We start from the raw sequence: 27,821 nt of genomic DNA, 5'->3' as shown, positions 1-27,821 counted from the left end.
CTTGCAACAGTGGCTGGAATGTTGGTAGTTTACATACCGACAATGTGCTCACAGACCTAGAAAAATTTTATGGACTGTGACAATAGCTACGGGACCTGCGATGATAAATAACCAACCTGTATGGGCAGGAACTTTACAGAAACATCAAGCAGTTGTAAGAAGAGGTAAACTGCTGAATCAGCTTGCCTTTTGAAGAGATTCTGGGAAAGTGGTGTAGTGCCAAAACTCTTATGGCTGATGTCCCATATAAAATCGAACAACGGGAAGAACATCTGTGTACAAGCCAGCAAAGCTTTGTTATGGGAAATAATCCACCACAGTCATGTAAATCTCAATACAAACAACAGGAAACTTTGTCAACTGTATGGCTTCCTTACTGGAAATCTGGACATGGATGACTGAGAGAAGGTTGACATGTTAACCTATCAACAGGCCACAAGGTTGCGTGATAGTACTGCCATCCATCAGATGAGGCAATTTGACAAACTGCAGCAGAAAACCACCATGGAAGGACTGATGCTGGATACTTGATGGATGGTGGTTAACCTTTCCAGCCACACCTTAAGCAATGCAGCCACACATTCTAGCTAAAGGAATGAATTTTGCAGTCATACCAAAAGGCATTCTGAAAGAAGACATCATCAAATCTGTCGAGGCTTTGATTTGTCGTCTACCACAAGCTGAGGTGGAGAAGATTAGACAAGAAACAGTATGTGTCCTAACTCATGCAAAGCCTATAAAAAAATATCAACAAGGAAGCACATCATGCTATTGCAGAATTGAAGAACAGCTCTCATTTAGTAATAACATGAGCAGACAAGGGAAATGCAACTGTTGCGTTGAACATGGAAGATTGTAACAAATGAATGGAGGATCTTCTGATTGAACCCATCTATATGAAGCTTAAGATAGATCTGACAGCCTAGATAATCAAATCAATGCAAGCACTGTTACAGAAAACTACAATGATTTTGACACAGTCAGAAGGTTCATCCCACAAATTCCACAGGCACCAAGGGTATACGGTGTACTAAAGATCCATAAAGAGACCTTTCCTTTATGACAACTGTGAGTATCATTAATCTACCTATGTACAGTCTAGCAAAGGAACTGGCTCTAAAGCTCCAACATTAGGTGAGCCAAACAGATTCATATGTTAAGGACTCCACCCGTTTTGCAGAACTTTTAAAAGAAAAGTGTATCTTGGCCACAGACCTGATGGTTAGCTTGAAGTCTTTATTCATGAGTGTACCAGTACAAGACACCATGAACATCTTAGAGGAGCAAGTGGCACCCCATGTCTGCAAGCTAGTGTGTCACTGTTCAACAAGCACCTATTTCAGGTGGAAAGGGGAATTCTATGAACAGAGAGATGGTGTAGCTGGGGGCTCCCCTTTCTCACCTATTGCAGCAGACATCTTCATAGAAGCATCTGAAGAAACAGTGCTCCAGTCCACACCACCACACCCAGAATGTTGGCTCTAATATCTTGATGCTACCTTTGTTATCTGGTCACATGGAGAGGAAGAGCTATGAAATTTCCATCTACACTTCAACCAGCGGCACAGCAGAATCCAATTCATTAGGGAGAATAAAAGAATGGGTGCTGTTTTCCTTGACATGGAATTTTACAGAAAGCCTGATGGTAAACTAGGTCACAGAGCATATAGGAAGCCAATCAGTACTGACAGGTACCTTCAAGCCTAGTCTCATCATCATCCTACACAGAAGAATTCTGCCCTGCATACTTTAACCATAACTGCTCACAGGATCAGCAACAAGGAATATCTAAAGGGTGAACTACAAAACCTCAAGTCAATTTTTGGTTCTGATGATTATGGAATGAAAGTAATAGATAAAACTATGGTGACAAAGAATGAATGCAGTAGCAGAAGGTAGCACAAAACATCACTCTATTACTATATGCTCAAGGTGTCATTGCATGGGTAGGCAAAATTCTCCACTGAGCAGCCATCAAGCCAATTTTCTTAAGCAGTAACAGAATAAAAGATGTTCTTCACACAATGAAAGGTGCAGTTGACAAACTACAGGCTGTGGGAGTTTACAAAATCAGGTGTGAATGTGAATTAGTGTATGTAGGTGCGACGAGGGAACCCGTCAGCATCGGACATCTTAACATGAAAGATATATCTAAGACAACACACCAAGTCAGTGGTGGCAGAATACCAGGATGATTGCAGTAAGCAGATTGATTTTGGTGAATCTTGTGTACTGGCAAAACAGCCTCTTACTTTCAGGAGGAAGATCAGAGAGGCAATAGAAACAACCAAGTGACCCACCAATATGAATAGAGAAGTTGGGTACTGACATCTGACATCTTGGCTGTCAGCAATAGGAGTGTTATGGGACAACAGCTCACGTGAAGCAATAAATTCAGGCATGCAGAAGACCACAGCAGCCACAGGTACATAGAGTTCTGGTGCACCTCAACTGGAACTAGAAAGCAGGAAAGCAGCACCAAGTCACAACTGTCACCTGGATTTCCATTTGCTGGTTTCCATGAATCACAAGCAGTAATGCAAACACCAATAATAATGTCAGTTTTTCACCAGTGAAAAGAAATAATAAAAACACCAATAAACAACTTCTAACATACCTCCCCTTCTTCCTTAACAGCCTATTAGAAACAGATAACAGCCTTGTCTGCAGGTATACAAGGAAAAAAGTTTTTTTATTCAGTAGCAAACAAAAACATTCTGAAGAAGGTCACTTGCAACAGTGACCAAAACATCAATAGTTTTACATGTTGACAATGTAGTCACAAACCCAGAAAATTTTTGTTGAAGTTTGCTATTGCCAAACATTGCATCTCTATTGGACATTAAATGGAGAATTATTAAAGAATAGTTTTGGATACAGCAAAATCTGTTTTGTGACTCCATTCTTAAAGAACCCTCAGAAATACGCACAGAGGAAAATCTGATGAACTGTGACAGTGGCTACCAGCTGGATAATGCATGGGATCTTACTATCTCCATGGTTTTCTCAGATCAAAGACAACATAGTGTGCTGATGGCCACAGTGAGTGTCATCACTGAGGACAGCTGAGTTCTGCAGTTCCACCAGCAAGGGTGCTGCCTGAGTAGTATGGTCCATCAGTCAACTTCATTTTAAGGCAATGGTGGGTTACTCATAGCGCAATATATATTGTGGAATTGAGGTCACCTTTTTCTGTCTTTGATGGCTCACCCAAGAATGAATGGCAGGTGCCCAGTCAAAATGTCATCAAGTGTAGTTGACAATGACCAGCAGCAAGCGCAAGAGTTCCTTGAATACTCATTTTGTTGGAAAAAATTTAAAATCATGATATAAGGGCTTTTCCTTCATTTGTGCTAAATAAACCATTGCCTTTGAGATTTATTTTGTGACAAACTTTTCATTGTATTATTACTTGGTGATTTAATGATAATGCTGAATGAGGTTTTGGAATAGTACTTGGGTTATGCATTGATTGCTTTATGATTGATAATGCTTTGACTGAGCTATAATGTGACCAGAATGAATTATCACTCTGCGGTGGATTATGCACTGATCTGAAATTTCCTGGCAGATGAAAATTGTGTGCTGAACTGGGACCTGAATCTGGGACCATTGCCCTTCACAGACAAGTGTTCTAGCAGCTGAGCAATCCAAACTCAGCTTCATTTCCACCAGTATCTCTTCTCCCAATTTCCAAATTACATAGAACTTGTGTTTATTTTATGGTTATATCTCATTTGAAGTTGCTAAAATATTGGGGTTTATCTGGTCACAAACACTCAGGGGGCCATCTGATCATTGTATGTTATGTGCTTGGTGAGCACAGTGCTTCAAGCTATATAGCTCTACTTTCTGTGTTTCATTTTCCAAAAGATGCATGTTTATAATAAATTTCCTGTCCATATGTTTTCTTGTCTGTGTTGTTTGCTTGTCTTCTTGACATATGTATTTACATTTGACATTGTTTGATAAACTGGTGATATGTTGATATTCTGACATACCCTGCCAGCAACAGGTAAATAAAATAATAAAAAGTGACACCTATTACATACAGTTAGTGTAGTACATATTTTTACAAGAGAGGAGTGTGTAGAAATTCAGACTACTTATCTCATTGATTCTGATTCATCAAGATGTTCTTTGATACTTGAATGGCTAGACTATGAAATACATCCTTTGATCTCATGTCAACTTGCATCGTCATATGATCAAATACAGTGTCAAAATTTCACAAAAGCCAATACATATCTGCCTCAAAATGTGCTATAATACTGCCACAGAACCCACTATAAAGCTCTGACACAAACTGACCTATCAATTGCCTTTATATAAATAAATAACAAAAGAAAAATTTAGCACATCATTGTCAAAATTATGTTTATAAAATTCTAATGAACAGTTAAATGTCCATATAATTTTATGTGTGCCAAAGAAGTCTATAGTGACAAAGAAGGCATTTGAAATAATTTATGTCAATGTACATTGATTCCTCCTATAAATAAATAAATAAAATTCATAGAATTTTACATCAAGACAATGACATAAGAAATATTCAAATTATAAATATTATCTTTGTAAACCAAACCCACATCCAAATGTACTGCGCACATGGGCATGCCAATTCAGTATTGGTTTGAAATAAACCCAGAGCCATCATATTGTTCATTGATATTTTCCTTGCAACTAAATATGCAAAATGAATCTGGTTCAAAACCTTTTAGTAGAATTGTACTTTCCATTTCTGATGTTCTTCCATTGTGTTATGAGCCAATGTCATAAGGTTCTAAAAATGTGAACACAGAAAGTATTCACAGGTCTTACCTGCCTAAGATCAAACTAATATCTATAGATCTCATAAAAATTATGGTCTTTTGATTAAGTATGGTAGGTAGCAGGTAACTAATACAAAGTGGTAGTATTAGTATGTTTGGTGATTAATAAACACTTTTTCCTATAGTTTTGAATTTTATTTCAGAAGAAATTCTGTTTTGTTTTCTCCTCTCTTCCACACTGCATGAAACTAATATGAGCTGCCTTTCCTGCACATCCTCCTTATCTTCCTCCTCCCCCCTTCCAACAGTGAACCCATCCTTCCCGTCTCAAGAACAGATTTTATATGCACCACCAACTCATAGATCACTATATCATTCTGCAGTGAGCTTATTTAACAAAAAATAGTTCACTGTATACTTGACCTGTAAAAGATCACAGATAGCACTTTGAAATTGTTGTCATTACTCACAGAAAGAAGACCTTCATAATGTATGTGAATCACATCAGTGCCAGGTGTATGATAAAATGGACCTTTGTTCTTAACTTTAATTAATAGTATTCTTATGTTGCCATCAGCATCTCCTAATATGAGAATAGATTCTTGATTGACATCTTCATAGAAATGATAACACATTTTCATAATAACTGATGGCCAACGAGTTACCTGAAACCAAAATATTAAAATTATAAGGCAGAAAGAAGGATATTTAATCTGCTGTGTTAATACTACAAAGGCATAAAGTTAATGTAAAAAGTTTCCTCACTGCTCAAACATTATGTTAAACTGACATAGAACAAAGTACAGTACTTTATGTTGTGTGTAACAGTAATGACATTATCCTATTGGTATATTTGATGGCTCTGCAATACCTTTGATTGTTTGGATCATGAAATTTGACTTGGCAAACTGAAATGTGATGGCACTAATATCATACCTCTTGCATGAATGGTGTCTTTGTCAATACCAGAAAGCTGATGTTCTATGTCACCAGGGTAAAGTAGCCTCAAAAAGGGGGAACATAATATGCAGGAAGGGGGCAGAGGTGAAACGGAGGGGGGGGGGGGGGGGGGGGGGAGGCAAATTGATTGATGCATGTATCAGCACAGATCTGGGAGTGCATGACTCATGCATTGCTTGGTGTGCTCTTTCCTCACAAGATAATCTACAAGTGATTGATGGAGGGCAACAAGTGGATTCCATGTTCCTGGATTTCTGTAAGGCATTTGACACAATGCTCCACTGCACTCTGTTAATGAAGGTACGAGCAAACAGAATATATTCCAAGATGTATGAGGGGGTTAAAGATTTCTTAAGTAATAGAACCTAGTATAACAAACTGCTTGTCAGCTCCTGTCTTGAATTCTTTGGCTGACATTCATCTCACAATTTTTCTGAGATTTTGCCAGCACGAGTCATTGGCATTGTCAAAGCTTCAGCCTCCACTGTTGGTGGAGAACTGGAGCTTTGCTTGTGGCCACAAACTAGATGTACATGGCATGGCAATATTCAAGGGCTTGTCTGTGGTCCTTTCCGGTGCAGTTCTCCTCTTACTATCTGCAATGGTCGTTCACTGGAGCACGGGAAACCAGGATCCATTTACACTGAGGCTTTCTTCATTATTGTTGAAGCTATTATCATGTTTATGCATCTCTATAGGTTCACTGAACAAGTGGGTATGATAGCTCTTCACAACTTCCATGTCGGTGAATCTTAGTATGTGGTCAATCTCACAGTGTGTGAGCTCTGCCACGGGCAATTTCTCCACTTACCACAACCTGCATTGTTGCTGGTGTTCTGTGATCCTGGTGTTGATTGGTCATCCAGTCATTCAAACAAAAACTTTTCCTCATATGCGTGGTATGCAGTATATTCCTGACACTGCAATTCGGTCCCTTTTCTCCTTCACTAAGCTGAGACACTCTTTGACCTTCCCTGCTGGTCTGCAAATAGTCTTTACGTCAAGTTTGCACAATATACATCTGATTCTGTACGTCATTCTGGGAATCTATGGCAGAAAGGCTGTACCTGGAATTTAGTGATGTATTACTTTGGCAAGTGTTTGACTCTGTTATACTTCTAATACAGTTTATGGAGTACTCATTGCTCCTAAGAACAGTTTCCAGGTTTGCATTTCATGTCTGAGGTGCTGTGGCTCACATATTCATCTTGCTCAAACTACAAGCATGTTAATCATGCTTCTTTTCTGGCTCGGCTCATGATTTGACAGTTTGGACAGGTATCAGTCCTTGTGTGTTGCTTTTCGATACACGCTGTCTCGCAGGCTTTCACCATCCCTTGTGGCCAGCACATATAGAAATGGCAGTTTTTTTGTCCTTTTCTACTTCCATGGTAAATTTTATGTTGGCATGGAGGCTTTTCAAGTGTCTTAAGAAGTCAGTGAGCTGTTCCTCAGCATGGCTCCATAGAACAAAGGTACCATCGATGTATCTGTACCACACCATTAGCTTACAAGATGCCAAGTTGAGTGACTGCACTTCAAAATATTCCATGAAGAAGTTGTCCACCACTGGACTAAGAGGACTGCCCATGGTGATGCACCGAGCAAGGTGGCGCAGTGGTTAGCACACTGGACTCGCATTCGGGAGGACAACGGTTTAATCCCGTCTCCGGCCATCCTGATTTAGGTTTTCTGTGATTTCCCTAAATCATTTCACGCAAATGCTGGGATGGTTCCTTTGAAAGGGCATGGCCGATTTCCTTCCCAATCCTTCCCTCACCCGAGCTTGCGCTCCGTCTCTAATGACCTCGTTGTCGACGGGACGTTAAACACTAACCACCATGGTGATGCCTTCCAACTATTTGTAGAAACTGTTGTTCCATGTGAAATAGCTCATGGTGAGTCATGCATGAAAGAGCTTGGTGATATCTTGCAGAAAATGGAACCAATGTGCCCCAGAGTCACTGAGTGACATTTTCATAAACAAACAAACAATATCAAAGATGACGTGGGTGTCATTTGGTGGAAGTTTTAGTTTCTTCATCTTCTCAGTGAACTGCCCTGAGTCCTTTATGTATGCATCAAGCTTTTCCATGTGCAGCTGGAGCAGAGATGACACATGTTTTAGCAGTTTATATGTTGATGAGCCAATAGCACTAACAACTGGTCTTAGTGGAATATTGTTCTTGTGGATCTTCGGTAATCTGCACAGCTGAGGTGGTAGGGCTTCTGTGTCATGCAGGTTCTTCTGAATGTCTGCTGGCAGAGAAGACACCTCGATTAATTAAACTGATTCATATTCCATGTGATACGATGCACCTGACCTGCACTTAGTTTTTGGTATGTTGTTGGGTCTAATAAGTACCGAATCTTCTGCTCATAATCTTTGTTCTTCATTATGATGGTCATAGCCCCCTTATTGGCAGGTAGTACCAATATACTCTAGTCGGCATTAAGATTCTTGATAGCTTGTACCTCTTCTTTCTTCAGGTTGCAAGCCAGTGGTATTGCTCAGTGCAGTAGCTTTTATGTTTCGGTGCATATTTCCTCTGCTAGATGGCTGCTTTGATATTAGCAATGATGTTCTCAATAAGTATAATTCTAAGGATGATAGAAAAATTCCCTTGTTTTTGAAGGACAGACTCTTCCTGTTCATTTAATTGGTGTTCAGTGAGGTTGACCTCTGTGTGTGACATGTCACGAATCACCTTGCCAGTCTGCTTCCGGCATCTTGCAAACTTTTCATTATGTTGCTCAGTTCACCACTCAAGTATGTTCTGCATACTCCTGTGAGTGATGCTGTCAATCTTGTCTCAGTCATCTCGATGCATTCCAATACTTAGTTGACAGAACATGTCCACCAGTTCCTCATCCATTATTGCCAAGTATCTCTGTGTTCCAGGCACACGAGGAAAAGTTTACATTGGAATGACTGGACAGTCCTTCAACACAATGATCACAGAACATAAGCCACACTGCAAGTGGGGGCAGGTGGAGAAATCAACCGTGGCAGAGCACACACTGTGTGAGATTGACCACATATCAAAATTGGCTGATGCAGAAGTTCTGGCTGTAGAGAAGAGCTATCACAGTGACTTGTTCAGAGAAGCTAAAGAAATACACAAACATTAGAACAGCATTAAGAAGAAAGAAGAAAGCCTTAGAGTAAATAGATCCTGGCTTCCCATGCTGCAGTGAAGTCCATTGCAGGTAGCAAGAGGAGAACTGCACCAGAAATAAGAGCAGAGAAGCCCGTAGATGTTGATACGCCAGGTACATATAGCCTGCAGCCTTGAGCTCAGCCCCTATTCTCCTCCAGCAGTGGAGGGCAAAGATTTGACAATGCCAGCCACTCATGCTGGCTAAATGACAGAAAAATTATCAGGCGAACACTGACCGAAGAACCCAAGTCAGAATTTGACAGTCAGTTTGTCAACAAGTGGCCACGAATGCCTTAGCAATTTTATAGAACTCAGTATCTGTATTCAAAGGAGAGTGTTCATTAAAGACAAGGGTATCATCAGGAGTGCCCAAGGGAAGTATGAGAGGACTGCTGTTATTTCCTACATAGATAAATGATCTGATAAGAAGATACCAGATGACACAGTTAAAATTCCTAGTATGTGTGATGAGTGGCAGCTAGTTCCAAATGTGGAAAACTATATGTTAATGTAGATAACTGGGAAAAACAAACCCATACAGTATTAGTAGTGTCCTGCTTAACATAATGATAGCATTTAAATATACAGGTGCAACACTGAAAAGCAATATGAAATGGAATGAGCACAATAGTCTGATAGTAGGGAAGGCTAATGCTCAACTTTCTTTTATTGGGAGAATTTTGGGAAAGTGTAGCTAAAAAAGGAAATAGTGTTTAGAATGCTACTGTGACACATTCTTGAATACTGTTCAAGCATTTGGGATCACCACCAATCAAGATTAAAGGTGGTAAGATCAAGATAACAAGAGATGTCTTCCTTTGACATCAAAGCAATTCAGAAGTGAGCTGTTAGATCTGTTACTGGTAGGTTTCATCACCATTTAAGTATTAGGGAGAAGCTTTGTGAACTCAGATGGGAATCTCTGGAGTGAACATGATGCCCTTTTTCCAAGAAACTATTCTGGAAATTTAGAGAAGCAGCATTTAAACCCAGCTGCATGACAATTCTACTGCCGGCAACATAAATTTGGCATAAGGGCCATGAAGATAAAATTTGAGAAATTAGGGCACATAAGAAGTTCTTTTAGACAGTCATTTTCCTTCGGTGCATTTGTGAGTGGAAAAGGAAAGGAAATGATTAGAATTGGTGCATGATTTGGAAAGTATGTAAGAAGATATAACTGTAGATGTATTGCACCCAATCAGGTTCATAATCTGCATAAACATTCTCTCCATGACTTTAATGTGCAATTCAAAACTGTAATGTTTTCTGATGGTACAATCATACTAATCAAGTTTCCAAATGCAGCTTTAGCAGACACAGAAGTCTTAATTTCACAAAGACTCACATTACGCAGTTCAAACAAGCAAGAGTGACCTTTTAGCACTGTGAAGTAGGCATCAATGGTCATATAGTGCATGAAAAACCCTGCATATTATTCCTTAGATCTAGCTGAGTAATGAACTAAAATGGAGTCATCATGTAGATAAATTGATCAAAAAGCATAGTTGAGCATGTTTTGCCCTTAGATGCATTTCTTGTCATATTGACCTAAAGAAAGTGTTTGGGGTTATTCTGCAAATTCTCTGTTGCCTTGTGGCATTACCTCCTGACACAATGCATCTGAACTACATAAAGTGTCTGTTCAGCAGAAGTGAAAAGTGCAGAACCTTTCTAATGATCTTGGAACTCTTACACTCACTTCCTGATATATTTACTCCTTAAGGTTTTTGTTGCTGATGCTGATAATCAGTTTCAGATGAACTATCATTTACAAAGTCTTGATGGAAGACACAAAAATATTTTACATGTAGACAGTGCCTCCTTTTCTTAGATTCAGAATGGAGTTATACAGTAGGAAGATATTCAACAACCTTCCATTTAAAATAAATTAGGAACTTCTAACAATTCAAATAAATATTATACATGTACCTCATTAGTTAGTCTTTTTATGTATTATCTGAACATTTAGTCTCAATGTTTGAAAAGTTCCAGGACAAGTACCAATGTTCATTATAAAGCCACATATATAATAGTATTGTACAGTAAACAAGACTCAATATTCAGAGATATAAGTAACTATTATCTTTAAAAAGCACCATTGTAATTCAGTAAGTATTAAGCTACCAATAGCAGATAAGCAGCACTGGTAGCTATTTAGTGTTGTTGTGGAGGCAGCAGCTTTTTTCAAATGGCATCTTTTTTTTTAATTTACTTAATAAAAACTGTTGACATCCCAATCTGGACTTTTCATTTATTAATATACTTACTACATTTAGCTGGCATTAGTAATGAACAGCATTAAGCAGCATAGTGGTAGTGTACTGTTAATTTATCATTTGCTTATGTCTTGTTAATGCATAGCTCACATCATCCCACATACCAATATGTTCTCCTCCTTAATTTTATCTACAGAATATGATGAAAGTATGAATCAATATCAAGAAAAACCTGTACATACAAGGTCAATGCCTTCATTTCAGAAAGATGTTGGTTATCAATTTGATATTGAATTTCATACCTCACTGATTAAGGGTGCTGCATAGAAATAAGAACTGGCTCACAACAGCTTGATGGAGGGGCACACATTTTATATTGAAAAGACATATGTGATCTGTCTAGTAACTGGTGAGATAGCATTATTAAGATGGTAAATAAAGTAAATGTCACACAAAATTATGTGAATAATAACAGCAGTTTTACTTTTAATGTAGTTTGCCAACTCATCTTGCCAGCACTGAAATTGGAATAACATGCTGATTTTAATGAAGCAGTGGTGGAAAGTGAGTGCAAGCTGCTAGATGTATAAGCACAAGGCCAGGCACCAGTGAAATGCATTCATTCAATGTGTTCTGTAGATACCATTCAAGAGGAGAAACATTCATTTGGACATGAAGTCCTTGAGCAGTTCTGTGACCCTGTTTGGCTCAAAAACTTTACCCTTGCCTTACTCATCAAAATACTTTTATTTTTACCACTGATGCATTTTGCTACACAGCGTCTTCAGAACTGTGGTATGAGAAGTGATATAACGAAACAAATTTTATATAGTAACAAGATATATTGTAAGTCCTGTTGATGCATTGTGTGGCTTAATAGAAAAATTGCATCTAGTCAATGCAGAACATCAGTGGCCAAAGAAGCTACGATCACATGCTGTGTTATGAAGTAAACATATTAAGCCATTAGGTGGTATTAGAGGCAAATGTCATGCACTTAATTATGATCTTTCTTGAACTATTTCAATCATGAAAAATTTATTAATCTTCCTTAAATATTACATTAAAAATGAGAATCAAATTATTATTTTTATTTGTGTGAGTGCTATTGTGCATCATGACCTATGCAAAAATGAATCAACACTGGATAGAACATTTCAAAATACACTCTTTAAAAAACAATTAGAACTGACAGTATTACAAATGAGGATGCGAAAGGAAACTTTATTATGACAGATCCTTTTTTGTTATCACTTCTTAAAGGAGAGCATCATTTATGACAGTTACACTAACTACCTTAATATAAAAGTAATTGATGACAATGATAAGTGTTAATGGTAATACACTGATGTGACAGAAGTCATAGGATAGCACTATGCACATATAAAGATGGTGGTAGTATTGCATGCATGGATATGCACACACATAGACAGTGGCAGTATCATGTACATAAGGTATAAAAGTACAATGCACTGATGCAGCTGTTATTTGTATTCAGGTGATTGTGAAAAGTTTTTTGATGTGTTTATGGCAGCACAATGAGAATTAACAGACTCTGAATGCAGAGTGGTAGTTGGAGTTAGATGTATGGGACATTCCATTTTGGACACCATTAGGGTGTTCAATTTTCTGAGATTCACAGTGTCAAGAGAGTGCTGGAATACACAGTATCACAGAGATACTCAAGGAACTGAACTGGCAGACTCTTGAAGACAGATATAAACTATCCCAAGAAAGCCTATTGACAAAGTTTCAAGAACCAGATTTAAATGGTTACTCTAGGGATATATTACAACCCCTACAAATTTCTCACAGAGGGATTGTGAGAGTAAGATTAGAATAATTACTGTAAGCACAGAGGTACTCAAACAATCATTCTTCTCACACTCCATACATGAATGGAACAGGAAGAACTCCCAAATAACTGGTACAATGGGATATACCTACTGACATACAACTCTTGGTGGTTTGCAGAGTATAACACAGATGTAGATGTAGGTGTAGAGTACCAAATTTCAACTATTACCTCTCACCACAGACAATACAGTGGCCAATGTCCATCACTTAATGACTGGGAACAGCAGTGTTTGTGTAAAAATTGTATATCCTAACAGACCAGGAACATTGCATGAAATAACCGCAGGAATCAATATGGAATGTATCACAGAGATATCTGTTAGGGCAGTGTGGTGAAATGTTGCATTAATGGGCTATGGCAGCAGACGACCAATGCAAGTGCCTTTTTTTAATAGCATGACATCAGCTGCAGCACCTCCCCTGGACTAATGACCATGTAAATTACACCCTACACATAAGAAACTGTGGTCTAGACTCGCGATCATACCAGTTGCACCCTAGATAAGAAAAAATGTGGTGGATCAGATGAATCCTGACTTCAATTGGTAAGAGCTGATGGTAGTGTTCGACTGTGGCACAGACACCATGAAGCCTTGGAACCAGGTTGTCAACAATGCACTGTGCAAGCTGGTGGTGGCTCCATAAAAGTGTGGACTGTGACAACATAGAATGGGCTGAGTCTACTGGTCCAAGTAAACCAGTCGTTGATTGGAAATGGTTATGTTTGGCTACTTGGAAACCACTTGTAGCCATTCATGGGTTTAATGTTCTCATACAATAATAGAATTTTTGTGGATGACAATGCACCCTGTCAACAGGCCACAATTATTAATGACAGGTTTGAAAAACATTTTGGATAATTCAAGTGACTGATCTAGTCACCCAGATCACCCAACACGAATCTCATTAAACACTTATGGCACCCAACATGAATCTTATTAAACACTTATAGACATAATCGAGAGGTCAGTTCATGCACAAAATCCTGCACTGGCAAAACTTTTGCAGTTACCAATGGCTATAGAGGCAGTATCCTCAGTGCCTCTACAGAGAGCTTCCAATCAATTGTTGAGTTCTTGCCATATCAAGTTTCTGCACTACACAAGACAAGAGGAGGTCCAATTTAGTACTAGGAGTTAACCCATGAGTTTTGCCACCTTAGTGTAATGCACACTGTGGCTATGGCTGTAGTTTCTATCTGAAAACTGTAGGAACATCTGTGTACAGAACCTATACACATGAAGAAATCATGAATAAACCATCCAAGGTGATGAACAGAAAATATGCTAAACAATGTAATGAAGTAGCCACTGTATATCTACATACTAACAGTTTACAATGCATGCCATTACAAAACACCCAAAGTATATTACAGACATCTCAAACTGAAAATTGCAGGCGTTGTTCAATAAAGAAAGATCATAATTTCTGACACTAAAATATAATCTTATGTTATTCTGTTAGCTTAATGTGCAACAAACATGCTGTAGTAGATTCATTGTTGGGACTCCTGGTTCCTGCCTGTGAGAGGCTGACAAGGTCAGACGTGTTCAGTATTGCGTACCGCTGCAATGGTCGTAACATATGAGGAACAATATGCAGCTCTGAAATTCTGCTGTCGTCTCAACAAACCTTCATCTGAGGCCTATACAATGTTACAGGAGCCCTATACTTCCCTATAGCACAGCTTGAAGGTGGTTTAAAATGTTTGAAGAGCAGAGACAATCAATTTCAAAGGAGGGTGGACCTGGTTCTCCAGTTACTGCTCTTATGGAAGATAATATCAATGTTGCTGCTGTCAGTGTGAGAGAGGATCGACGAATTACCTTAAGATCACTTTCTGAAATACTAAACATTTCATTGGGTGCCACCCACTCATTGGTGACAAAAAAATTACATGACACATGTTTGTGTGCGATGTGTTCCAAGACTATTGATTTAAGGACATTCAACAAAAGGACATACCTGTGCAGGTCTGCATGCAGCTAAACTTGATGTTAGAGGAAGTTTCTTCTAAATGTAATCACTGCTCATGAAACTTGGCTACATCGTTTTGATCCTGAGAACAAACAGCAAAGCTCAGTGTGGAAATCTCCTTCATCACCAACCCCCAAAAAAGCTAAAGTGATTGCTTCTGCTGGGAAAGTTATGGTCACCTCATTCTTTGATATTCATGGAATGGTTTATCAACATGCTGTACCTGCACGCACATCAGTAACTGGACAATAGTACATGGATGTCCTGAAAACATTGCAAGTCCATATCAGGTGCAAAAGATCACATTTCTGTGAAGCAGACTGGATGCACGGCCATATATTGCTGATGTTGTTGCTGAATATCTTGCAAAAATCAACGTGAAGTTCTCCCTCACCCTCCCTATAGTCAGGATTTAGCCTCAAGTGACTTTTTTCTATTCCCTAACATGAAAAAACGCCTCCATGGGAGGTATTATCGATCATCAGAGGCAGTGGTGAAGACTGTGAGGGCGATTTTGAAGGACCTCTCAAAAAGTAGTTTCCAACATGTATTTGAAGACTGGCAGAAACCCTGGGAAAAGTGCATCACATTCATGGTATTCATGGGAGACTACTTTGAGAAGAACCATCAAAATTATGAGGATGAGTAAAGGAATGCTGTCAAAAAAAAAGAGAGAGAGAAAGAGAGAGAGAGAGAGAGAGAGAGAGAGAGAGAGAGAGAGAGAGAGAGAGAGAGACCATATTTTATTGTGCAGCCCTCGTACAGACAGAATCTGAACGTTATATATGACAGAGACATGCACAGAAGTCCAGCCTGTGTACAGACTGCAACAACACTGGACTGCAACAGGTCTGGACAAAACAAGCCTGTAACATCACCACATGGGCCAAGAAATCCTGCATGCATGCATGCACTGTTGTGCTACAGGCTCAGCAGAGGTATGCATAGAGACCGAGGTCATGGCTGCAGTCAGCAACATTGTGACATCCCTGCACAGGCAGGGCAAAGCTGGGTGGAAGCACCGCATCTTAGAGGCTGGTGGTATCACTGACTACCATTGCAGGCTATGGTCTATAAATGGTGAGCAAAGCTGTGCTTAATAGAGTAGTGTAGATTTCCATATTTTTCTTATCACAGAAAATGAGCAAGGAAACTAAACATGGTTTGCAAAGGAAGGAGAGTGTATAAAAAAAAAGGGAAAGTAAAAGAAAATTTAATCATTAGAGAATATAGAACCACACATCCTTACAAAAATCTTGTAAGTTCCATTTGGATGCTATTCAAGCCTATATTTGATAATGATGGGAAAAACATTAATTTTGTTTGATGTTTACTCTGCAGTGAAATTTACTCTCATGCTACAAGATCAAGTGGCACTTCACACATATCTCACCATCCATGAATGTCTAACAAGTGTCTTGTGTGCACAAAAAATGCCTTCTTAAACCTGACCAGCAGATAATTGTGGATAAATAGCGGCTATGTGTGTGCAAGACCTAAGTTCATATGGAACTGTAGAAGGTAAAGGTATTTTGGATCTGGTTAAGGAATTAGTCAATGCTGGAGAACTTATGATGAAATATCTTCAAAGATTATTATACCTCATCCCACAACCATGTTGTGGCACATGGCAGAAAGTGCTCATAGCCCAGAGATGTAATTTTGCCTCGGGCAATTGATTATATCACAAGAGGTGAATGCTCAGAGATACAAGTATGTGGAAATGTAGTGTACGAAGAAATATATCTGACATGTACATACTATCACCTGTTTTGAGACTGGACCCTCAAATTTCAAGACCATGTTTCCAGAAGAACTAATAATGAGTGACAACTTTAAAAGAGAATTGTTGAGACCATTTATGTCTCTTGGTATCCATGAGACTTCTTTGAAAGTTATGCCTTTATGGCTGACTTACATGTCAATGCTATTGCTGCACTGGGTGGTTATTCATAATTCAGTTTTTCCTGCTATATGCTAAATATAGCACTATGAACTGCTGTTAAAGCAGCATATATATGCATCAATTGTGAACAAGTTCATGGCCTTTTGACTGCAGTGAAGCCAGTTGTCAATTACACAAAGAAAAGAGGTCTTTTCCATGTTCCTAAAAGATCACTGGAACAGCCCAATGACACTTACTGGAATATGTGGCTGACAATGCTACAATTGGTAGAAAGACAAAATTCAGCTTTTTGCAAAAAGCTCTCAGAGAAGGGAGAAATAGCTTGAATTGAAGAAATTTATATTTCACTGATGAATGAACTAATTTCTCTTCTGATGATATGTATGCTATTCTATTTCTGTAATTCTTCTACATTGGTGTTTGATTTATAGCACGCCTTATAAAACACAAAGAGTTTTGAAGCCCTTCAAAGAGATGTCCAAGGAACTGGAAGTGGAGAAGTCACATACACTGCACCTTCTATTGCCATGGAAGATGTCACTCGTACAGCATTTGAGTCAGGCACCTGAAGACAGAGAAGCATTTGAAATAGGATTGCCATGTAGAAGAAAAGTAAATTTCCCAGAGATGTGAGGTGGCAGTTTTCATCTTGCCAGCATTTCACCATTTACATACAAATAAGAAGCACAAAGTCATGGCAGAGGTAAGATGTAGAATTTGTTTTCCAAAGGGAAAAGACCCAGGTCAGCCACAGTATTGAGTGAAGGCCTCAAAGGCTCAGATTTAATGTTCTCTTGCTTTATCAGATCGCCCAATCGAACCTGGTGGTGCCTTTCAATGAAACGGTTCAAATACCTTCAACAATAGAACATTTGATTTTATTTCCATAAACTTTCACATTCAGAGCAGAGTTCACTTGCAAAACATTGTATAAAATGCTTTTGTATCTTTCCAAACAGACAGATGTGTTATGGTGAGAGAGGAATGAATGAGCCACAAAGAAGCAATTCTTTCATCAAATTCCACAAGTTTTCTTTGTGGGCAGATGTCAAGGATAGTCTTACTCCAACAGAGAAGAGATATTGGTGAGATATTTACACTACTGGTCATTAAAATTTCTGCACCACATCCTTCTGAGTAGACCTCTCCCATTGATCCTACTGTGGAATTATACTACCTCCAGAATATTTTACTCAAGAAGATGGTATTATCACTAAACCATACAACAGAGATGGGTCTGATTGGAAAATATGATGGCTGTTGTTTTCCTAGCTTTCAGATGCTACTGGGAAAGCAAAGAGAGCTTCACTCCAAGTTTAAACACAGCCAAAACCTCTCAGACAAACAGAAGCTAAACGAAGTCAAAGTTAGCGTAAGGAGGGCTATCCGTGAAGTGTTCAGTGAATTCGAAAGTTAAATTCTATGTACCGACTTGACAGAAAATCCTAGGAAGTTCTGGTCTTACGTTAAATCAGTAAGTGGCTCGAAACGGCATATCCAGACACTTTGGGATGATGATGGCATTGAAACAGAGGATGACATGTGTAAAGCTGAAATACTGAACACCTTTTTCCAAAGCTGTTTCACAGAGGAAGACCACACTGCAGTTCCTTCTCTAAATCCTTGCACAAATGAAAAAATGGCTGACATCAAAATAAGTGTCCAAGGAATAGAAAAGCAACTGAAATCACTCAACACAGGAAATTCCTCTGGACCTGATGGGGTACCAATTCGATTCTACAAAGAGTACGCAAAAGAACTTTCCCCCCTTCTAACAGCCGTGTACCTCAAGTCTCTAGAGGAACATAAGGTTACAAATGATTGGAAAAGAGCACAGGTAGTCCCAGTCTTCAAGAAATGTTGTCGAGCAGATGCACAAAACTATAGACCTATATCTCTGACGTCGATCTCTTCTGGAATATTAGAACATGTTTTTTGCTTCAGTATCATGTCGTTTTTGGAAACCCAGAATCCCCTCTGTAGGAATCAACATGGATTTCAGAAACAGCAATCGTGTGAGACCCAACTTGCTTTTTTTGTTCATGAGACCCAGAAAATATTAGATACAGGCTCCTAGGCGGATGCTATTTTCCTTGACTTCCGGAAGGCATTCGATACAGTTCCGCACTGTAGCCTGATAAACAAAGTAAGATCCTACGGAATATCAGACCAGCTGTGTGGCTGGATTGAAGAGTTTTTAGCAAACAGAACACAGCATGTTGTTATCAATGGAGAGGCATCTACAGACGTTAAGGTAACCTCTGGGGTGCCACAGGGGTGTGTTTTGGGACCATTGCTTTTCACAGTATATATAAATGACCTAGTAGATAGTGTCAGAAGTTCCATGCAATTTTTGTGGATGATGCTGTAGTATACAGAGAAGTTGCAGCATTAGAAAATTGTAGCGAAATGCAAGAAAATCTGCAGTGGATAGGCACTTGGTGCAGGGAGTGGGAACTTACCCATAACATAGACAAATGTAATGTATTGCGAATACATAGAAAAAAGGAACTTTTATTGTATGATTATATGATACACTGGTAGCAGTTACTTCTGTAAAATATCTGGGAGTATGCATGCGGAATGATTTGAAGTGGAATGATCATATAAAATTAATTGTTGGTAAGGCAGGTACCAGGTTGAGATTCATTGGGAGAGTCCTTAGAAAATGTAGTCCATCAACAAAAGAGGTGGCTTAAAAAACACTCGTTCGACCTATACTTGAGTATTGCTCATCAGTGTGGGATCCGTACCAGATCGGGTTGACGGAGGAGATAGAGAAGATCCAAAGAAGAGCGGCGTGTTGCATCACAGGGTTATTTGGTAACCGTGATAGCATTACGGAGATGTTTAGCAAACTCAAGAGGCAGACTCTGCAAGAGAAGCGCTCTGCATCACGGTGTAGCTTGCTGTCCAGATTCCGAGAGCAAGAGGTTGTGTTTCTGGATGAGGTATTGAATATATTGCTTCCCCCTACTTATACCTCCCGAGGAGATCACGAATGTAAAATTAGAGAGATTCAAGTGCGCATGGAGGCTTTCAGACAGTCATTCTTCCCGCGAACCATACGCGACTGGAACAGAAAAGGGAGGTAATGACAGTGGCATGTAAAGTGCCCTCTGCCACACACCGTTGGGTGGCTTGCAGAGTATCAATGTAGATGTAGATGTTTGTATTACCAATGTAGCAAGGCCAAGCTGACTAACATTGCAAGGTTAGATCAATCAATCATCCAGACTGTTGCCCCTGCAACTTCTGCAAGGGCTACTGCCCTCTTCAGGAATCATATCTTAGTCTGGTCTACAGCTACTACTCTGATGTGGTTGCATCTATGGTCCAGCTAACTGCATCCCTCAGGCATGTAAGCTATCCACTGTGGCGTGGTCCATGGTTAAAAAAATTTTTGGAAGGGGGTGTAAGGAGAGAGGGTAGACAATCATTGTTATGTAGGATACCGACAGAGACATATTTTAACCCTCTGGGAAAATATCTCCAATTAATCATGCATTGTGCTTATGTTTAATGATTTTCTTTGAACCTGTGTCCTTAGCTGCTATGAATTTTCTGAATGGTTCTACACCTGCTGCAACTGTTCTGTATTACTGCATAATTTCAGCCTTAAATAATTTCTGAGTATGCTGTTAAAAATATTTTTATTTTTTATTTTTTTAAATAAATCAGTAAGAGTTATTTAGTACATCACTTATTATTTGAAGTTAACAGCAGTGACTAACAGAACACAACTTACGATATGTGTGATAAGTTACTACGTACATTTGTTGACTGAGATGGCAAATATTTCCATACTGGTCTCTTGCACATGTCATGTATAAAAGCACTATTCACCTTGTACTTCTGGGCATAGATATCATACATAACTGCAGAACTGACACCATTAGTATTATTCAGCCGCAATTTTATTTTCCTCTTTCCCCATCTTTTTAACCCAAACAAACAATAACAATTACAATATCCACATTTTTTCATGTTTACTTATCTCAGGTAACACACTGTTGATAAGGTCTATTGGCTAGCATACTTCTATTACATACTTCAGTGATGTGGCTGCCTTAGAGTTGGTTCCTGTGTTCCTCTCCATAGTTCAGGACATTAGACAGTTGGGTCCAGTAACATCAATTAAGGTCACCTCACATAACCAGTGAACAGACTACATGATTAATGGGAATTTCTGCTGTTGCCAAGAATGTTGCCAATATGATGCCACGAAGGAAAGAAATAAAACTTGGCCAGCTGATTAGGGAAAAGCAGGAAGCATCAGGAGAGTGTGTTCTGCACTCATAAATCCACAAAGTTGCTACAGGGCAGTGCTGGCACCAGATTAAGCTTACATGTACCAGATGTCAACGGTATAGGTTTGAGTACCATCAGATAAGGAACCAACAGTTGAAAACACAAACAATTATCACATTATTGTAACAATTTAAGCTGATAGAAAATGTTTGTACTATCTCATTCTGTCCCCACAAATGTGAGTGTAAAGTGATACTTACACATACCATGTAATTGCAGTTCTGAAGTATTATTTTGATCACTCTTTGACTAGAGAGTTCTAGATTATTCTATGCTTTGTATCACCATGACTCTTATGTTCTCATAATTGTAAGTAGTTCTGCACATGTTATCTGCATTGGAATTTTAATGTCTGTCACTTCTGCACTGGCCATGCCATTCTCATTCTCGCAAAAGAATGGGCAATTCACCAGTCACCATAGAACCAGCTGAAAGCAGTGTAATTAGTAGGGTTATGGTTAAATTGTCACCATTCTGGCAATACAGGGTTGTGAGTTGCACAGCTTGAAAGCCAGTTAGTCCTTGCAGAGACATCAGCAGATGACACAAGATATGGTTATGTTGTAACAGTGCTCACAAAGGACCTAGCTGCAGAAGTACAGGATATTCTAGCTGCACTGCTGGAAACTTAATGGTATGCATAGTCAAGAATGAACAGGTGACATTCCTGTCACAGACAGAGGTAAAGGAACTGGGGAAGTTTTTGTGGTCTAAGGAGCTCAAAAATCACAAGCCATCACAACTTTTACACCATTTGCGCACATTGGCAAGCTGCACAATATTTGTATATCCCTATTACCCTTGGACACAAAAATTTCTGACAGTGTGTACAGATGATCTAACTGCACTAGCATAGACAGCAGACAGGATTTATGACATATATCCCACAAAAATGTATCAACACTGAAACTGCAAAAAAGAAAATGTGCCTACAGTTACACTAGCATTTCTACAGTCACAATGAGCACAACTTAACACACAAGTAGCCACATTACAAATGATGCACACTCAGCAGTGACTGCACCATTGGCCATGACAAATTTGCAACCTCTCATCATCAACACCAAGTATCTGTAGGTATCACAAGGAGTTTGCCAACAATGTGTGAAAGTGTACAACACTGTGCAAGAGGAAACATGAAGCAGAAACCATAGCAACAACAGCCACTTCTATCAGCAGTACACATTGAGTGTTTGTCACAGAGTGCAACACGAAGTTACAGCATCTAGTGAACATGGGGGCAGAAGTGTCAGTGTACTCAGTGTACCCGGCAACACATCTACCATGCCAAAGCTGTGATGACTGTCATGTGTTTGGCAGTAAATACTCTAAGATTAAAACATATGGCCTGGTAACATTGTTGCTTAACCTTGGTCTGTACCATATATCTGAGTGGCACTTCACAGTAGCTAATACATCACAGCCTATCACAGGAGCTGATTTCTTATCCTTTTATGATATTATACCTGGTCTATCATGTCATGAGTTGATCGATTTGATTACAAACCTGAATACTCCAGAGAAGATGTGTTGTGTCACCCTGATGATGGTACATGTAGTTACAGGAAATATGCTGCACACACAACTATTGAAAGAATTTCCTGAAATCAAGCAGCAGTTGCCTACTCTCCTGGCAGTTAAACACACAATGGTGGATCACCTTTTGACCACACCAGAACCACCAATTCACACTCAGCCTAGACCTTTGACAGCAGAGAAGTTGAAAGTTGTGAAGCAGGAATTTTGTAGCATGGTGTCACAGAGCATTTGCAGAGTTTTGAGTAGCAGTTGCTCAGACCCAATCCACGTGGTACTTAAGAAGAAAGACAGATTTCATCCTTACAGCAATTACCAGCTGTTCACTGTGAGGACCACCCTAGGTTGGACCTGGTGCCACACTTAGAAGACTTTTCTTCCAGTGTTTACGGTAAGACCATATTTTCCACAGTTGACCTAGTCTGAGCATACTACCAGAGAGATGGAAGAGATTCCAAAAATAGCACTGCCAACACCGCTCAGCCTATTCGAGTTCACTAGGATGCAGTTTTGTCTGTGCAACACAGCATGGACATGCCAACAGTTTCATGGATGACATCACTAGGGGCTCAGGCTTCTATCACGTCTAAATAGATGATATATTGGTGATATCTGTGTCAGAAGAAGAGCATTTCCAGTAGATGACCCAATTATTTGATCACTTACTTGCACAAGTATTGACAACTTATACTTCAAAGTGTACTTTCAGAGTGAAGGAGGTGCAATATCTTGGTTACATGGAAGATGCACATGGCTTTGACTATTACAGGGTAAGGTAGAAGCCATAAGCAAACACCCTCACCCAAATACAGTCAGAGAGCCATACCATTTTCTAGGTATCATGGATTCTTATACAATAATGTATTGATAACTGCTCACCTGAATGAACCAAAGCCAAATGAGAGGATGCAGTGGACAATCAATGTGGACAATGATTTTCAAGCTGTGAAAGCAGCAACTGCAGAGGCTGCGCATTTGGTACACTTAGTGTCAGAGATTTCTCTTGTGCTTATGGTTGACGCCTCATCTACCACTGTTGGTGCTACTCTGCAACTGCAGGTCAAGCATTGTTGGCAGCCAGTTGTATTTTTTGGTCACAAGTTGTCACCTACACAGCAACATTGGGCAACGTATGACCATGAACTATATGCTGCCTATGATGCAGTCAAGAAGTTCAGGCATTTGTTACAAGTCTGGCAGCTCAGTATTTATACAGATCGCAAGCTGCTAACTTACAATTTTGCTGTAAAATTAGAGAAAGCATTGAGAGAGCTATGCTATCTAGATTACATTAGCCATTTCACTACCTGCACTGTCTATGTACAGTGAAAGGTTGTGAAAGTGACAGCAGGTGCATGTTCACATGCTGAAGTTGTAGCAACTGCCATTGAATCTGATGCTCTCACACAGACCCAATAACATGGTGAGTTACATGATCTATTGAAGTAACTGGGAGGACTGAAGTTGCAATGCATTGTGATGCCTGAAGTGAATGTTGAAGTACATTATGGTCTATCCAGAGTGAAAGAACACCCATTTGTGCCACAGCAATTTTGAACCCAAAACATTGCATCAGTACAGAGCTTGACACACCCAGGAGTATGAGGCACTCCTAGATTGATCAAGCAAAGTTTCATCTGGCCTGTAATGCATGCAGATTGTAAACCATTTGTCAAGTGATGCAAAGTATGTTAGAGGAACAGGATCACACCACATGTCAGGGAACCTTTAGGTGCATATCTACCACCAAATCAATGTTTTTAACATGTGCTCACTGATATTGTAGGCCTGTTTCCAGTCTCAGAAAGCTACGGTCATTGTCTCACAGTTGTGGACTAATTCACCAGATGGCTCAAAGCCTCCCCATGAAAGATACTGCAGCTGAAACCATAGTGCAAACATATTTTTGTGGTTGTGCTACTGCAAGTAACAACTGACCAGGGCAAAAATTTGAAGCTTACCTGTTCAAAGCATTAGATACATTATTAGGCTTGAAGCAACTATGCACCACAGCCAATCATACTGCATCAACCAGCTTAGTTAAGCCAGTGCAAAGGCCTTGTTAACTCTTTTCATATGAATGTCATTGCACTTTCTTGTGTTGTAATTATGTGATCCGAGTTGGATTGGAAACCATCCTATTTTGTGTGGCACATGAAGCACCACAGCTGTTTTGTTTTGCAGTCAATGGTTGGTTCTTGTTAATCTATTTGAGTCAATAAAATATTGTTGAATGTAGAATAACATGTGTACTATAGATCTGCTCCAACATTTCATAAGCTATTATGACATATTTCTGCAAAGGAATACAAAATTTAAGTGATGATTACAGAACAGTTAAACATGGAGCTGAGTGAGGATCGCAAGTGTGTGAAGTCCAGAAAAAAGTGTAAAAATAACGAGAAAATGTGTTTATCGTGCAGTATAGTCAGAGTGTATTGTGAAAACTTGTGCATGCCATGCTACATAATAAAGAAAGTCGCAGAAAAAAAACTGTGGAACCACAAGAAGTAATAAGGAGAATTACACATGTGGAGCATCTACATCGTCTTTCAGGGAAACAAGTGTAATATTAAGTTCGGATCCCTGCCACTGCAAGAAACGTGCGGTTAAAGGTGTAATGTGCATGATATGTAAAACTGTGTTACATTATTCATGTGTTAACGTAAATTCTAAACATAAGATTTGGTTCTGCACAAAATGTAGCAGAGAAGATCCTGTGTAAAAACTTAATAAGGTGGATTACACAAACAATATCATTGCAGTGTTAGTGGAAGAGATATGCGTTTTACAACATGAGTGCAACAAATCCCCGCAGCTGAACACAACGGGCGTAAATAAATCGCACAGTGAACTCCACTCAGGAACCATTAACTATAGTAGCAAAAATATAAGTCATAACTTGTGTAAAAAGTACAGGAGAGTAGGAAGTAATGGCGTATGTGAAACAAAGTTCTGTTCTTGGTGTGCAAAAGTTGATCCGTCACCGAAAACACACGAAAATTCATCGTCAGAAAGGAAATATGATACCAATTTCTACAGGGCCAGACTAAACCCACTTATTCAATTATGAAACAGATACAAAGTGCTAATCGAAATAAGTGATAATAGTGCTTCAGAAAATATTTTTGAAAATACGCAGGTACATGTTTCAGCAGTTGCTGCTCACCTGAATAGGCCTATGCCCAATTCATGTCAACATATGCCTAGGTCACAGCAAAAAGTACATAATCACATGGGAAAACTGCACATTCTAGCTGATAGCCATCGGCGTGGATTAGCCTCTCTTGTTAATGAGGCATCAGTTATGTCAAGCTTGGGGCTTCTCTTTCAGAGGTAATTAAGAATGTTTAAACTGATGAAATTATCAAGTTGACTTCAAAAGACTTTGTAGCTTTGTTTGGTGGCTCTAACGATGTATATAAAAATGAAACCTCTAAAGCCTGCTCAGAATTGAAAAAGCATCTGGCTCTTTTGTCTCATACAAACATTCTCTTTGTTAACATTCCACATCGCTATGATCTGCCACACTGGTCTTGTGTGAACAAAGAAATTAGTGCTGATAATGAGAGTTTTTCCAGTATATGCAGACAATTTGAAAATGTTTGTGTTGTTGATATTAGGGCCATTGGTTGGAGATTCCACACTTCTCATGGCCTTCACTTGAATAGCCTAGGGAAGAAAATTGTAGCACAAAAAGTATTGGATGAAATAAAAAGGCACCAGCAAACACCTGCAGCACCATCAATTACAGTAACAGTAACACCACAAAAATCAATAACAGCAGGTTCATCACAAGTAGCAACACCAACAGAAGCAACAGCAACAACAAAATCATCACCATTAGTAGCAGTAAAATTACCACAAATGGTCAAACCACAATCAGTAACTGCAACTAAACCTTCGGCGGAAACAACAGCAAAACCAACAGATACTACAACAACAGATCCACTACCAACAGAAATAGTGCCAATAAATGAATCAAAGGCAGCAACAGCATGAAGAATCCTGTCAGCACCACCACCACAACCACTACCACCACCACCACCACCACCTCCGGCCATAGAAACAGCAGCAGCAACAACAGCAACAGCAACTGAACCAACAACAACAATAGCAGCAGCAACAAATCCATCAACAACAGTTGCAGCAACACCACACTGCCTAAGGAGGAGTCAAAGACAAGGTACATCTACATAATTAAATAAGGATTTTTTATGGCTTCAGATGTAGAAAAGGAAAAGATTGTGCCAAATCAGCAAGAAAATTTGCAGATAAGTCACAGCTACTATGGAAAAAGCAGCATATTACCAGGTAATGACAAAAGAAAAAATACTTGCAAAACAGTCAGGATAATGTGTCAGAATATTCAATGCCTCAGAAACAAAGTACTAGATCTAGAAGTAGCTTTAAATAATCTTGCTGATGTCTCTTGTATTTGTTTATCTGAACACTGGTGCAAGGCTAGTGAATTGTCTCATAAATATAAGCAAGTTTAATTTAGTATCACATTATGGCCGAAGTGTTTTTAAAAATGGTGGGGTATGCATTTACTCTAGAGTAGGACTGCAGTTCAAAGTGAAAACAGAATTGGACCATCTAAATATAGAAAAACATTTTGAATCATGTGCCATAGAGTTAAAAACTGAGGAGAAGAGTGAAAAACTAGTTGTCATTACAATATATAGATCTCCACTGGGTGACAAAAACATATTCTTCAAAAAAATAGAAGCAGCATTAAACACTTTTTATAGTAATGAAGTGAAATTATTTTTAGGTGGAGATTTTAATATTAACCTGTTAATTGAAAGTGATGAAAAAAGACAGCTTTTCAGTATACTCAGCAGCTTCCACATGAAACCACTCTTTACAGATGCCACCAGAATAACAGAACTGTCATCTTCTCTTTTAGGCAATATTTCCACAAATATGGAGAATGGTATCACTGAGCCACTAAACGTAAACTTAGGTCTTTCAGATCACAATACACTATTAACATACATAAATTACTCTATCCCCAAGGCAGTAAAATATAAGTGGGGATACAAAAGGCACTTCTACACAAAAAAGTGAATACTTTCATCCAGTTGTTAGCTAATGAAACCTGGGAAGATGTCTTGGC

At 39.1% G+C, this 27,821-nt stretch overlaps 1 protein-coding gene across 1 annotated transcript in view; it reads right to left on the bottom strand.

Moving 5' to 3' along the window:
- Window positions 1-27,821, bottom strand: part of LOC126278854 (WD repeat-containing protein on Y chromosome) — a 395,714-nt gene that overhangs the window by 308,636 nt on the left and 59,257 nt on the right. Inside the window, exon 6 of the mRNA XM_049979130.1 lies at window positions 5,243-5,437. Coding sequence (XP_049835087.1) covers window positions 5,243-5,437 — 195 coding nt within the window. The remainder of the gene's footprint in view (window positions 1-5,242; window positions 5,438-27,821) is intronic.

This window comes from Schistocerca gregaria, chromosome 6, assembly GCF_023897955.1.
Source record: "Schistocerca gregaria isolate iqSchGreg1 chromosome 6, iqSchGreg1.2, whole genome shotgun sequence".
NCBI lineage: Eukaryota > Metazoa > Arthropoda > Insecta > Orthoptera > Acrididae > Schistocerca > Schistocerca gregaria.
Note: the sequence above shows the minus strand (reverse complement) of the source record. Positions and strands in the feature narration are given on the sequence as shown.